The sequence below is a fragment of the Xiphophorus couchianus genome, chromosome 14 (assembly GCF_001444195.1).
Source record: "Xiphophorus couchianus chromosome 14, X_couchianus-1.0, whole genome shotgun sequence".
NCBI classification, from domain to species: domain Eukaryota; kingdom Metazoa; phylum Chordata; class Actinopteri; order Cyprinodontiformes; family Poeciliidae; genus Xiphophorus; species Xiphophorus couchianus.
Genome location: NC_040241.1, coordinates 8,002,097 through 8,017,289, shown reverse-complemented (window position 1 = coordinate 8,017,289; position 15,193 = coordinate 8,002,097). Strand labels below are relative to the sequence as shown.

The 15,193-nt window shown below is 37.6% G+C and overlaps 1 protein-coding gene across 2 annotated transcripts; it reads right to left on the bottom strand.

Annotated features, from left to right (window-relative positions):
• Nucleotides 1-4,912: 4,912 nt before the first annotated feature.
• Nucleotides 4,913-14,060, bottom strand: rasl11a (RAS-like, family 11, member A). 2 transcript variants are annotated; one of them, XM_028039318.1, is made up of 8 exons: nt 13,457-14,060; nt 11,300-11,356; nt 11,098-11,180; nt 9,730-9,770; nt 9,511-9,640; nt 8,889-8,964; nt 7,061-7,137; nt 4,913-5,933 (listed from the first exon to the last, which is right to left on the bottom strand). In XM_028039318.1, the coding sequence occupies exons 1-8, from the start codon at nt 13,611-13,613 to the stop codon at nt 5,787-5,789; spliced, it is 768 nt and encodes a 255-aa protein (XP_027895119.1). In that variant the 5' UTR covers nt 13,614-14,060; the 3' UTR covers nt 4,913-5,786. The 2 variants fall into 2 exon arrangements, with proteins under 2 accessions (XP_027895119.1, XP_027895120.1); XM_028039319.1 differs by lacking the exon at nt 13,457-14,060 and adding an exon at nt 13,098-13,439.
• Between the last annotated feature and the right edge of the window lie 1,133 nt (nt 14,061-15,193).

The window sequence follows — 15,193 nt, the reverse complement described above, 5'->3', positions numbered from 1 at the left end:
ATAGCTCATGGAAAACACAGAGATAAAGCACTGACATAAATCAGCAGGGGCGCGTCCAGAAAGTTTGGCCCCCATTTGCTCAACTGACTTATTTTGACATTATGAAGGTGGACATTACCCCGGTGGCGCCATTGCATTTTATTTGATTAATCATTTGAAGCAGACCTCTAGATGAGGTCTGCTTCAAATGACCTCATGTAGATCTAGATTTTCCTAGAAATGTTCTTTTCATGAACTTGTGGAAATATGTATTAATTTATGTAATTTTTAAAATGTTTATTTTCAAAATTAAATGTTTAGTTTCAAAACGCGATTAAATAAAATACTGCGTTTATGTCTTTCATAACAAATATTTTTAAATTGAGAGAAATTACTCGTTCATTTGGTATGCCCAAATAGTGAAAAAGAAGAACAAACAGTATATATATATTTTGTCCCATTTTTTGATTATATGGTCATAATAAAATTAAGTAATTTTACTCTTTGAAAATATCTCCAGCTTGTCCTTGCAGACGCCCACTGATTGCACTAATGAAGCTACAAGATGCTACATTGTAATCGGTGTATTGCATCGTCTTTTCAACTCTATCACAGGCAAAACGAATAACGACATAAATGTTCACAAAATGCCAAACAATGTATTTTCTCAAAACAGAAACATGCAGAAACAACTGCAAACACGTGAAAATTATCCCAAACATAATGTATTTTGTGTTACATTTACAAAACTCCCAGATTTCGGAGAGACCTTGGAGGGAACACAAAATGGTAACAAGAAATTGTGAGGATGTGAGAAAATAATTGAACAAAAGCATTATTCTTTTCCTCAACAAAATAACAAGGAATAAGATATTTTTCACAAATGTATAAGAAGCAGAATTCTGAAGTTACTGCTGAATATTCTACTGAGTTTCATAGAACGCTGCTTGAAGCAGGGATTAGAACCAGTCTTGAAGAAGGGAAATGGAAAGCTAAATGGGCTGCCCACTGGGAGCTTCGCAGCCAGAAATAGAGACAACAGATCTAAAATCTTGCTCATGCATAAACTCTTTATCAGAATGTGCCTAAGATTACATAAAACAGTACAAAAGAGAAAACTGCACCTATCTAACACACTTTTGAGCTAAAAGGCTTTAGTTTAATCTTATTAAAACATCTTGGAACTACATCTGGGACACCCAGCACTCAACCCCCCAGAGCGTTAACCCCTCACTTACTGAAACAGAGGTTTTCCAGGTCAAAGTTTGGGATTTGTGTTTTATTCGGGGAAGTTTCCTGTTTACAGTCAGCAGTTATCTGGGGATTTCCAATCAAGTTGTAAAAGGTTAATGTTGAGGGTCATTTTCTGGCAGGACAACTAATAGTTTTTTTTGTTGTTTTTTTTACAGATGTCTGTACTTTACTGCACTGTAAAAGGAAATGCATTAAAAAAATTGTCAATTTACCATAGAAATATGAAGGAACTTTCCGTCAACAATTTTAAAAGCTGTTTTTCTATTTTATGGAATATTTGTTAATGTACCATGAGATATACTTTGTAATAATATGGAAAATATCAGTTCTGGATTAACAGAAATGTAAATAAATGAAACATGATAATCAAGGTAAAAAGAAATCGGTTTTATTGTTGACGAGAATGTTCGTACAATTAATGGGAAATCCTTGTAATTTCCTCCAGGACATTTTTGGGGGGGTTTAAGGAAATTTTTCTTACAGATTGGCAAATTTTTAAAGAGAAATGTGAAGGAGGTTGCAAGAAGACTTGGGAATGGAGACAGGCGATGGCCCTAGTATAGTCAAAGCTGTAATCAAATGGTTTGCTGTGTAGTTGGATGGAGGGCCTGGAGTCTGGATCCCAAAGCACTCAGTGTATCACTAGAAAGAGTTTTTATTCTGCTTTCTAAAGAAACTTTTAGCTAAACTTTCACAGATTTGAACAAAAAAACATTTATGCCATGATTTTATCATAATGGAAAAAAAAACTGTGCTGGCATAGTTTCTCTTTATCTGAGCTGAAAATGTTTCTCTAAGTTTTTCAGTTGCATTGTTATCTCTCTAATTTTGTATCTTAAATGTCTATCAACTCCATCTGCCTTCCTTATAATCTACGGTTCTGAGCAAAAGTGTCGCGTCAGCTCAAACGTTTTTGTATTTTACTTCCAAAGAGCAACAATTTCTAGAGGCCTTCACATAAATGGGAACAATTTGAAACAAATGGCTGAAAGTGTATTTATTGCAGACTTAGAAACAGTCCTACTGATTGGGTGAACATCCCCGGTGGGGTGACCTAACGTGATACTTGTTGTGTTTCATCATGTTGTTCATTAGCCTTCATAGGTGTGATAGAAAAACTTTGAATGATGCCAAATTTATAAAAAATAATATGAATAATATTATTCTGCCTGTTTAGTTGTGACTCTGTGCATGTATGTGTTGTAACTTTAGGAACATTTTTATTTTAGGCAGACTGACGGATTTCAAAACTTGGAAGAAAAGATTACGTGTTTCTTCAAGTTTTCTCTATCTTTCAACATAGTTTTATTTTACCTCTATTTTTGGAGCAGCTGAGAAATGTTCTTGACACCTAAATAAAAACTTTAATCACAAAATTTTAAAAATGGAACAGATAAGAAAAGTAATGCGCATTAACAGAAAGCATCACTTATCAATGGCTTATCCCCTGATAAAAGCAGGGGGATAAAATACGTATATACCGTATTTTTTGGGCTATAAGGTGACGTCTGGGTTGAACTCCCGACCCACAGACTATGAAAGGAGGGAAGAAAGAAGAATTGGAATAGTAGCAAGAAACTGGAAAATGTGGTAAAAAATTGTGTTTTGCATTGGTTTCTATGAACCTTAATTAGATCAAAAGTCGTTGCAAACTTGTTAAAACTTAACTTAGTCACAAAAAGATAAGTAAAATGCAACTTCACCATGTTTTAGTTTGTGTGCATTGTTGCACGACTTTCCATTGGTACCTACAAGGAATGAACTGGTATGATATCAAAAGTGTATGATAGCCTTGACTAAAACTAACACAGTTTTGTTGTACTAGTATCTTTTAAGCGTGTTAAAAGCATTTCCATGTTAAATATACAGCCAAATGAAATTAACCTGGATGAAATTGTGAATCTGTTGCAAGACTTGGACAAACAAATCTGGCAGAGTCTTTGTATCAAGCCTGATTGAGGTTGCAAAGCAAAATAGGCAAAAGTTTTTGTCTCTAGAAGTACAAAAATGACAGAAACATTTCCTAAAGGCTTCTCACTCTAATCGCAGCACGGCCTTCTGTAGGTCTGTCGCATAAAATCCCTATAAAATACAACGATGTTTGTGGATCGTAGCGTGACAGAAGAAGAAAGTGGTCAAATATTGTGACTACTTGTGCAACAAATTGTATTGTTATGAATTATATAGTTGGACATATATATCAAAGTCATCTTGTTCTCCCAGCTTTTCTAACATTTGAAACGGATCCCAGTAAAGCTCGGACTGCCCTCACCAAAAAAAGGCAACACTTGGAAGAGGCTTACTTTTATGAATCTAACCTCATAAATGTCACATTAGGTCTCCATCTATCACTCTAACTCCCTGCTGAAGTAAGAGTCGGAGCTGATAAAGTGGCCTAGAGGGAAAGTGCAAAAGTTTCCTCTTTGTCTAGTGGAGCCAAATATGTGGCACAGTGGCTCACAGGAAGGAGATTTTAGAGATCGGTGTGTGTGTGTTTTTATGTGTGTGTGTGTGTGGTAGAGGAAGAAATTTGAGAGCTCATTTGAAAACAAGTGACCAAAATACACCAGAGATTGTAATAAAAACTCTTTTTCAGATAAAAGTAAAAAAAAATTTAAAAAATCCAATATTGTATTTACTTACCTTATCCTTAAGTTTAAAAATGTTCCTACAAAAAAACAATGAGTTATGTTCGGTGGAGGAAGGTCGTCATTGTTTAAACACATCCACATCCATAGGTTGAGTAAAACAAGAACACAACTCTGAGGTCTGCATTCATCTAATGGCAGTTTGACCAAATGCATGGCGAGTTCTCTGAAAGGGCTTTCTCCTGAGTTTGATGGAGTCCTGCTGCTTCCAAAGGTCAGAGAGCAAAAGGGTTAGAGTTGGGGTCAGCAAACATTTTTCACTGTGTGTGATTGTGTGTGTGTCTGTTTTAACATTTCTCATTTTGTAAGGCACATTTTTTCCAACAAATACTACATTGCGAGGACCCAGAGATCCTTATGTGGCCCCCATGAGAACTAGTGCTGTTTTTAGGTTAGAGGTTAGAGTTCGGATTACGGTGTGAATTGAGTTTGTTAGGTTTAGGGCTAAGCATGTACTGACAATTGTTAGGTTTAGTGATATGGTCATGGTTATGCTGTAGAAATTAATGACAAATTAATGAAAGTAAATAAAAAAGTCCTTGTGAAGATAAACATACTGTGTGTGTTCTTGTTTTTGACACATTGTAGGAACAATTGTCCTAACACATACGCTGTGAGAACCCTGTGCTCCTAATGGGGTCCAGAGGACAGACCACATAAAAGAAGTGCTGTTTTAGGGTTGGGTTTAGGACTAAGATGTGAATTTAGTTTTGGTTAGATTTAGAGTTAGACATGTACTGATAATGGTTAGGTTTAGTGTGTAGTGTGTGTGTGTGGGTGTGTGTGTGTGTGTGTGTGCGTGTGTGTGTGTGTGTATATTGCTAAAGACTAGTGGCTCAGTGACCCAGAAAGAAATTCCAGATGAGGAGGAATTTGTCTTTATTGGGAATTCTGTGTGTGTGTGTGTGTGTGTGTGTGTGTGTGTTTCAGCAGCAGGAGAGGTCATGAGAACAGTAGAAACACACGCACACACACACATAAAAACATACACTGTTTCTAGTAACCAAGCCATGATCTTCACACAGAACAAGTAGTATTTTATAGTGTTAATACCAACAATTTATTGGTACAAAGGGATTGCGAACAACAGATGGGATTTACTTTCTTTAAACAACGTTTTAAAGACTGAACAATAGAATAAAATTCATGGAAATTATTAAACTCTTTTTAATGGTTGGACACTACCTGTCTGTTTTATCAGGGTATGATATAAAATGACTTCCTTCTCATTTGAAGAGATCTTTTATATTTTTTTGTTCTCTAAATATGAACCCAGGGCATCTTTAAAGATGAGGAACTCGCTCCTCAGTTTGGAATAAAAGGATTTCCGTCCTCTGTCATTTGTCCTTTTGTATAGCCATGAACTCTTGCATTTTTGGGGTCATTTCCTGTTTTTGTTCAAAATATCCTCAACGAGGATGCAAGGAAGGCATTTTCTTTATTATTTTAAAAAGTCATGACATTCTTAAAAATATTTACATCAGCTGTTTAAAACAACAACACCAGTGGAAATGAAAAATAAAGAACAAAGTTTGTAAGTATAATCTAATAATCTGTCTTCGGATGAAATTCTGAAAGATTTTATTGCTTGGGGTTAAAAAAAAAAGCCATTTTTATTCTCTTGAGAGCAAGAAATTAATCACTCCTGCTCTTTGTTAATTCCAGCATGGAGATTCTGCTGACCAGGAGTCTTTTCCAGAGCTAAACTCAGTCTCTGCCTTTATCTGTCTATCTAAGGAGGAACTCCTTGTGCTCTTTGAAAGGCTTTGATCCCCTCAGAACGCCTCGGTAGTATTCATGTCCCGCTTCAGACGCCAAACCTTTTAATTTCGACAGAAGACTTTGATATCGCCTCCTGCGTGGAAGCTGCTTCCATGTCACGCTTTGTCCCCATTCAGCTCCAGGTCAGATAGTTGTAGCTGATTTTACTTTGGAGGAAAGCACCTGTCTGAACCTCCTCTTCAGCTCCTGCATATTGGGAGACTTGGGTCTGGCCAGGTGTAGGCCGCCCTTCCTCTTCTCCCCATTCCCGCCTCCCAGCGCCCGGATCACCTGGTGCACAGAAGGCATATTTTAGGAGGTTTCCGTTTTAAATTGTTTCAGTGAAACAATTTAATCACTGGATCAAATGGATGTAGCCTAAGTCAGGGATGTCCAAAACTGTGGCCAGAGGGCCATTTACGGCTCTCTGGATGATTTTCTTTGGCCTCCCCATCCACCAAAAATGGAGTGAATTTGCCTCTCAAGCATATTTTTGCTAAAAACAACAACCTCTGCCCAAATGTTGGCAAATGAAAAATAGAAAAAAAGATAACCCCAAAAAAGTTTGGATCAATTTTGGGGATCTAATGTCATCACCTACCTAAAATAATGACCCAAGTATTTTTTTTTTGCCAAATTGATTTTGCGGGGGGGGGGGGGGGGGGGGGGGGGAATCACGACTTCTTTCAAAAGAGGAACACTTTTGGCAAAAATCGACTTAGGCCATTATTGTAGGAAGCTGACCATATGCGCAGGATCCTGTTTTTCTTTAGGATCAACAATTGTTTACAAATTCATTTTCTACAAAATTCCAAGAACACTTGAAATAAGACTACCTGAACCTAAAGTGACATTTCAGCAAGATATAGGAGCTTATTTTAAGTTTTATTTAAAAAATGGACTGTAGTTCTAATGGCAGATTAATTCTTTCACTTGTATTTTTCATCAATATTATGGGATCATTTACTTAAAACAACCTCCTTTATCTTGCTGAAAAGTTACTTCAAGAGAATGAAGATATTTGCACTAGAAATGAGACAAAAATAATTATCTGGCAAGATTTTGTGTTTTTGCAGTGTTGACTTTGCATGTGTGAGCAAGAAGCAGGAAGCTGCACATTCAGTGATCCTCCCTGAGGGTAACAACTGTCACTCTGCTAGAGAAAAAAAATTTACAATGCAGTTTGGTTTCCCTTTAAGGCCAAAAAGATAAACAGATGGTATTTCCGCTTTTTTAGTCATCACTCAGCTATCATAGCTCCCACAGAGCATAAAATTCCTTTAAAGGATGGTGGATCTAAAAATGACCAACACCTCAGGAGCTAAATAAAATGCTGTCATCAGGACAGCTGTTCTGTAAATATGGGCTCCCGCCTCTTCACCAATCAAACGTTTTCTGACAGAAAGATAAGGCCCCACCTCCTGGCAGAGATGGAGGAAGGCGGCGTGGACTCCCTCGTGGTTCTCTCTGGCCGAGGCCTCGAAGTAAACGCCCCCTGGGATCAGAGACATAGTTCAGATTGGGTCCGCTCATCATCATCCCGATAATTGTCAACATTCCTCTCACATCAGGCAACATCGAGGACACAGTTTATTGAGGCAACAAATTTGTAAGGGAGCTCAACTAGACCTGTTCCTTAGTTTTGAAGCTGTTGGAATTGGTTGGTGTGACCTGCGCTTGACCCCAATTAACCATCTAGGAACTGGCTGCTTGTTTACTTATCTTGCTTCTTTTTTCCAAACCGGGCAAGCAGGAATTCTTGGATCAAGAACAAGGCAGGAAGTGAGAGAGCAATTATCTCCTGTGAACCACGAACATCAAATAGCTTTCAAGATATTTCACTTGATAACCAAAAACTTCGACCTTGCACACACCCAGAGTGGGTCAAAATATAAAGAATCACAAAGGAACTTTAGGTTAGGGTATAAATATATAAATGGTTACCTTAAGTTTGAATTTTGTCAACTTAGATTGTAGCTGCTTGTGTTATTATGCTGTATGACTCCTAGGTAAACGCAAGAAGCTTTTCAGAAACACATTCCAGCCATTACTAAAGTTGGAACAAAGTTCTTGCTTAAATATAGAAGTTCTAAATAGATTCAGTTCAGCAGAGATCGGTTCTGTTGGGTTCCTATCAGCAGCCAGTAGCCTACCTAAAATAGAAAGTGTAAAAATGAGTACCTGATGCTTTCGGTGTTATGGATTTTACATGGAACATTACTTTTAACAGACCTAAAGCTCAGTCATCAGTGTAAATAAATAACCATTTAATGCAAAGGGAGTGTGTATTATTACTGCATATTTGAATTGTGTTTTTAAGTTTTATGGAAACAGCTGCCTTAAGAAACAATGTGTTTCTCTGAGCAACACAAATAACTTCATTTCCAGCTTTCCCAGGCTGCCGTGTATTACTCTGATAAATTGTATGGTATATGAGCTTAATATGAACAACACATATGGACAACTGCAACAAAATTTGCAAAGTTGCCAAAGCAATGATCTGATATTAATGTAACTTAATCTCATGCTAAGTTGTGCATACTCTCTGTCTACGCCAACGTAGATTCACTCATCTCTAGGCACACAATGCTAAAGCTGGCATCTGCTGTGAAGCTCCCTATCAATTGTTTTGAAGTTTATATCATACACTCTACATACCGTTGGACAATTCCTGCTTGGAAACAGCATAGCAAGACCTGGTAGGAGTAATCTTGTTAAACTATGTAAGTCATATTTGTGCCATTGGAATATTAGCCAACATTTATAGCCTTGCTATATTACCCTATAAAATGTCAAATTTGATGCTAAATCTTCAAATGTTTGACCTTGGGAAGTTTTATTTACATAATTAATGTTTACGTGCAAAATCTTAACATAAGATAGACAACTAAAATATGTTAAATAGGTGTTTTTGTCCTTGCAAAAAGTAGATAACTTGCTATGGAAAACAATTGCCAATCATTACTTGTCACCAGTCTTTTAAAAGCCTAGGAGCATCTTTACCTTTAATTATTATTAACACAGCACTGAATATTGCCAGGTATGCCTGGGTAAGTGCAGGGATAAATTGTTGCTCCATTCAAAGCAAAACTTGTAATCTTCTCCAGAAGCATTAACATTTTCATTTGTATTTCAAAATTACATAGGCTCCAGTCAGATGCAAGCATTTCAAAAGACTCAAGCCTAACACCGGTTATGCTGCGCTGAATTCAAATCATGACTGGTGAAAGCGGGAAAATGCCACACCTAGTGAAGTTGCTAACGTGTCGCCCTCCTCTGCGGGGACTTGTCGAGCTCGGAGCAGGTCACTCTTGTTGCCAACCTGCAGTGGGGAACAGATTATGATGCAGATTAGATTAAGGGATTAAGGTCGGGAGGCTTCTTGTCTGGTCTGCGTTGAAATAAATACTGTTAGCACATTACACCCAGAAACCTTAATGTGTTTTATCGGGACTGAATACTTTGCGAAATCACCTCTTGCTTCCCTGCAGAAAAGGTCTAACTGAGTCAGAATGGCAGGAAAGTGTCTATGAACAAACATTTGAAAGTCCTCCCACAGAAGACCTGTGGTAAAACTAGACTAGATTCAGGTTTGACTGGGACATTGTAACACCTGAATATGTCTTTAGGTGTTTCATTGTAGCTCTGGTTGAAGGTTTAGAGTTATTCTAAACCTTCAAATCATTTTTGTTTTGGTATGTTGCATAAAATCCCAATAAAAGACACTGAATTTCATATCTGTAATGTGACAAATATAACAAAATATTTACAGTGAGCTACTGTAGCTGAAAAGAATTCAAAAGCACGCCTGATGGAATATCAATTGGATGGAATTGAACTAACATTTATTCACATGAATCATCCTTACCAGGATAACTGGGATGTTTCCAGAAGGGTGTATTCGCCTGATGTGCTGGTACAGAGGTTGAATGGTTCGGTAGCTACTGTTGTCTGTAATGGAGAAAACCAACACATACCCGTCTGCCCAGTAGATGGACCTGAGAAAAAAAGGGAAGACAGTAAAGAAAATAAGCTTGAAAACATTCATTTTATGTTAAAGCCTACAATGACGTGGCATAAGCCTGACCTGTTGATCTGCTCCTGGCAGTACAGGCCTTCAGCGTCATCCTGCCAAAACACAAAAAGAGTCACATGAGTACGTAGGTGGCGGTTTGGCTGCCAGCTCATAACCAACAGAAATGAGTAGCATAGACTGAATGTGTCAATTAAATGTTATTAAGTATGAAATGAAGATCACAGCTTTAAACTTGTGCCTCTTTTTGCCTTTCTGTCTCCTCTCTCTCTCACTCTATGTGAGTTCTCCAGGCGTGAACTAATCAAACTCAATGTTATCAGACACATAAAATATGTTATTCTTATTGAGAAGTTTCAAAACAAGAGTTGTACGCCAACAACAACAACAACAAAAAACACTCACTCACTAATGATTGCAAAACTTAAGCCAAATGTCCAGCAATGCAAATGCAGCCTAATTAGCTTTAATTTTAAGGCAGAATTTGAACTGCACAACATTTACATTCCCCAAAATTTGGCCTCATAATTGCTAGAATCACATTGAACAGAACAAGTATTTCTCCTCCAAGTTCAGTGCAGACTGTGCCGAGACATAAGGTCAAGTGAAATTGTCCAGGGAGTAAAAATGGAACATGTATCTTAACATATCAAGGTCACTATATTTGATACATCGTCTGTGGAGATACAGACGTCTGTCAGTTTGCCAAGTCACCTCATTAAAGCCGGTCCATGTGTGTGGGGGGAATCAGTATCTAGAAACAACATTCCAGTGCAGATCATTTTCTGCCAGCCAGTCGGAAAATTATTTCAGCTCAATTATCCAGTTATTCCATTAAATGCCTGTTGAAATCACTGACTATTTGTATTACTCTTTTTCAAATCCCAAACACTTAGTCCTACGTTTCCAATTAATAACCTGGCATTTTAAGACAGAGCATGGCTCAGACCTGTGGGAAAAGAAAAGGCGAGGAACAGGATTTCTGCAGGTTTCATCGACTGAAATTTAAGACTTTTTAAGGGCATTATGATTGAAATTCAAGACCTGTATCATGACACGAATTTACAGAATTCTTTTTTTTAACATTTTGTAATGCTCTCTATAGCCTTAACCTCCATAGTGCCAATTAGTCAGAAACTATTTAGGAGCTACTGTCCATGTTTTCTTTTCTTTACTGACTTCTTGGTAAAAAATTAATAAAATAACAAAAGGTCTGTTTCTGGCATGCCACTAGTACCATACATCATATGCATACCTTATAGAACCTACGCAAACTAACAGACTCTAATACGTCCGCCCCCAAAAAATGTCTTTCCTGTCAACTTTCTGCTACTATTTAAGAACGTACAATAGATAATAACCTAATGAATACACATCCTTAGAAACAAATTCCTACAAGTAATTTGCTTCACTTAAATTAACCTGGAGGGCAACGCAGGGTGTGTCCTGAATCTGAAGCGACACTTCCTCCCCGTCCATGGTGACCTTTCTAGAGTAGAGCGCTCCTGCAGAGACAAAAAGATCCGGGTGGAAGGGTGAATGTGAAGGGATGAGAGGATCAATAGTGGCGGGGGCTCGCTGATGGCAAAGGCAGTCAGATGAATGGGGGGGAAAAACACCTCACCTGTGTTTGCTTCATAATCTCCAATGAACCTCTTAGTCAGAAACCTGACAATCAGAGCTGAAAGTAAAACAGAAATTGTCAATTAGTGACGTAAAGGTGAGGAAGAAGAGCAATGGAAAACACAAAATCTTACCAAGTATTTTTGGCCTTAGTTTCTAGTGCAAATATCTTAATGCTCTTGAAATAAGGCAAAACTAACTCTCAAGTAACTTTTCAGCAAGAAATAGGAGCTCCTTTTAAGTAAATAATCCCTTAATATTGACAAAAAAAGTACTAATCCATTGGCAGATTGTTTCACTTTCAAATGCATGCAAGTGAAAAAATCAGTTAACATGTACATTTTTATCAATATCAGGGAATTATTTATTTAAAACAAGCTCCTGTATCTTGTTGAAAAGTTACTTGTAAGTTAGTTTTGTCTTATTTCAAGAGAACTAAGATATTTGCACTAGAAACTAAGAGCAAAAATACTTGGTAAGATTTTGTGTTTTTTCATTGAAGTGGCACACTGGATAACATCCAGAGACACTGGTGGGTCGTTGCATCTCTCTGACGTCAATGTATTGTATTGATATTCTGTGTGAAAGTGGTAAAAACAAAGTGACAAAAAAAAAGCAGAATGATGACCAGAGTTTTTCTTGCCACAACACACAGTGAGCAGGATGATAAATGAGGTAAAAGAAAATCTCCAAAACCCATTATAAGAGTTACTACAATGTGAATTTATCTCTTTTTTATCCTTTTTTTTTAAAACAGTGGTGCCATTGAATGTGGTTTGGTAGACTGGGATCTGACAGAAGATGGTGTTACGCTGAATGAACGCAGAATGGGAGTACAGCGGTAATAACTCATGGATTATTAGCCGAGGTAATACATTATGACATGTGATGCTCTTCTTTTCCAGATAACTGAGTTTGATGATTCTCCCAGATTTGCTACAGAGTACATTCCTGCCTCATTGGACATGCAGTGTGGATCACTCTCTGTTGTTTTCCCAGCTCATAGTTCATCTAGTGTAAGAAAACTGTTTAGCTTTCTAACTCCAGCTAAAAAAAAGAGACAAAAAACCCACAAAATGCAATCAAATGTTTCTCTGGGACGTTTAACGTTTTGGTCATTTGTGTCGGGTGTAAGCAATTGCCGCCGTGAGAATCTGTCCATTACATATAGGGCAATAATACAAAGTTATAACACTTGGAATAGATTAGTCAATTATTTCACCCCAAACATTCATTTATAACGTAAAGCTTTGATCTATTCCACGTGTGGCAGAAAACTAAAATGACATGTCACCCTAAACTTATTACGCTCACAGTGAAAGACAGTAGTGGCATATTTTCACAGTTTAAAAATGACATTGAAGCCTTGGAAATTACATCACAATTATACACTACTCTGTGTTGGACAAAACCCTAACCAAATATATTAAAGTGTACAGTTGTGGCTTGACAGAGCTGGACAAAAGTTAAAATATTTCAGTGATAACATTTACCCAGTGGAATTTGTATCTGTGTGATAAAGGAGCCTCCTCATAAAGTGCAAAAATAATATAATTCTTAAATTTGTCCATGTTTATGTCCAACCACTAGATATGTTTGGGAAGAAACCTGCCCTCTAACAGAAGGATATTTCTAAAAATCGTGTTTTGTTAAACACAATGTTTCAAAAATGATTTAACACTGTGACTCACACCATCAATTAAAACTGAACTTCCAGCACTTTCAAAAAGATGATTAAAGTTGTTGTTATTTTTTTTATAAATATTATGTGTAAATCATAGAAATGATTATGTTCGTACCTCTATAGCCAACTCCATGGTATTTTATCCCCCCGCCCCCCATAGTTCATCAACGATATTAATCAAATTCAAATTTTGCTTGATTTTTTCTTTTTTTTCTTTCTTTCAGGAAATCAGTGCTGTTTATCGCCCTCTGTCGTCCAACAATGGTAGCACTTTATTTATTTCTCTGCCACCTACAAATTAAAACAAACTAATTGTTTCTCTTAAGGTGAGCTGAGCCGCAATAACGTTTTGGTCATAAAAAAAACAACAACAAAAAAACAGTTTGCCTCCATTTATCGCTTGGATGCAACGCGACTAATCCGAAATGAAAACTTTCCCGGATCCACAAGAATAACTGCATCCCACCGCCATACCGGTTTTCCCGACGTTGCTGGCGCCCAGCACCGCGATCTTCACCGTCTTGTTGGGGACGCAGTCCAGCAGGGGATACTCCGGGATGGGGACCAGCAGGAAGTTGCCAGACCCGCTGCTGTTCATACTTCCCGGGGCAGAATCGCCAGACAGCCGCATTTAGCTCCCCTCTGAACCGCGTCGAGCTTTATGGGGGGTGGGGGGGAATTGCAGCAAATTCTTGTGACTCTGGGAGAAATAACTCCGTGTTTGTATTCCTGCGCTTAATCCAGATTTGAACCCAAAAAAGAAAGAAAGAAAAAATCCCTCTTGTTTTCCGCAAAGAGCAGCAGCTAGAAACTGATCAGCAAAATTGGGTTTGCCCTAATAATTCCCAGTTATTAGCCAAGTGTGCCACAATTTCTTCCAAGTCTTTCTCTCCTGGGGTAAAACTGGCTTTTAGCTTCACAATGGAGGCATCCTGAAACGCGTCACTGGTCCATTTTTATGCTTTAATAGCTAAAAGGAAAAAAAAAACGATCCGGTTCCCGGAGATTCCAGATGCCTCTGGTTGTGGATAGAGAGCAGAAGGAGTGATGAGAGGGAGGGATGTAGACTTTGATCCGTCCCCTCACATATTCCCGGGGGACCGGTGGGAATCCGGCCCGACTTCTCAGCCTGATGCTTTATAAACGATGAGAGCACCGGCGTTAAATCAAGTGGGGGTGAAGAAAAGGTTTAAACAAAGACGTGGATTGGAATTTTAAACCATCACTCTTTAAGTTGGCGCTCATCACTTTTTCTCTATAGCTGGACACTTCTGTATGGAAGTCCGTCAATGTCAATTATAAAGGAGAGAGAGGGGGGGGGGGGGGGGGGGGGGCTGCTAGATTTTAAAAAACAACAACAAACTAAATCTTACTCGTGTTCTTTACAAAATTATTATATAAATGGCATAATATTTTCTTTTCTTTGTTTCAGATAATGCTTGTTTGGATGTATACCTTGCTATGTCTATTTTAGAGAAATAATACTTTTATATTTCATATGTGTGCTTAATTGTATTATTTTGTCTATTAAAATGAAAAAAAAATTGCGAGATGGTAGAAAAACAATTAAAACCAGTAGATAGATAGATAGATAGATAGATAGATAGATAGATAGATAGATAGATAGATAGATAGATAGATAGATAGATAGATTAGAATCTTCTAATTCAGTATAAGTATTGTACTATGAAATAATATTAAAAACATGCAAAATAATGTTGTTGTTTTTTTGAAAGAATTTATATAGGTATTTTAGAAACTGCTGAGATAAAACTGTTTTATATCCTAAACCAACTACCAAAGGTCTTTGAGAAGCAGATCGTAATTAATTAACATGCAACACTGAAACGCCGCCCACCAATCCGGCGCCCTGTAAGAACCGAACCAACACTTATGAGCAAGTAAGTAGTTGTTCATCGACACTCCCTCACAACCTCCAGGAGTGGACGGCAGGAAACTCTAAACTACAACAGAAAAAAAAAAAACAGCAACTAAAGCGGAAACTTTGTGCTTGTATTTTCAGAATAAAGCAGCAAAGATCATTACGGTTTTGAAATTGTGTTTGCTGCATGAAGCAAATAAATAAATAAATAAAATTATTCTTTTTGTTTATTTAGAGACACGTGCAGTTTTTAAAATTATTTTAAAACAGACAATTAAATTGTGATGTCACCACATGACCAGCCTATAACAGCGTGTCGGGTTGGCGTG

Coding starts and splice junctions, on each gene's coding strand:
- rasl11a (XM_028039318.1), bottom strand. CDS start 13,613: ATGCGGCTGTCTGGCGATTCTGCCCCGGGAAGTATGAACAGCAGCGGG. Junction 9,641..9,729: donor TGCCAGGAGCAGATCAACAG/GTCAGGCTTATG, acceptor TTTTTTTCTCAG/GTCCATCTACTGGGCAGACG. Junction 5,934..7,060: donor TCCTCCATCTCTGCCAGGAG/GTGGGGCCTTAT, acceptor TCTGTGCACCAG/GTGATCCGGGCGCTGGGAGG.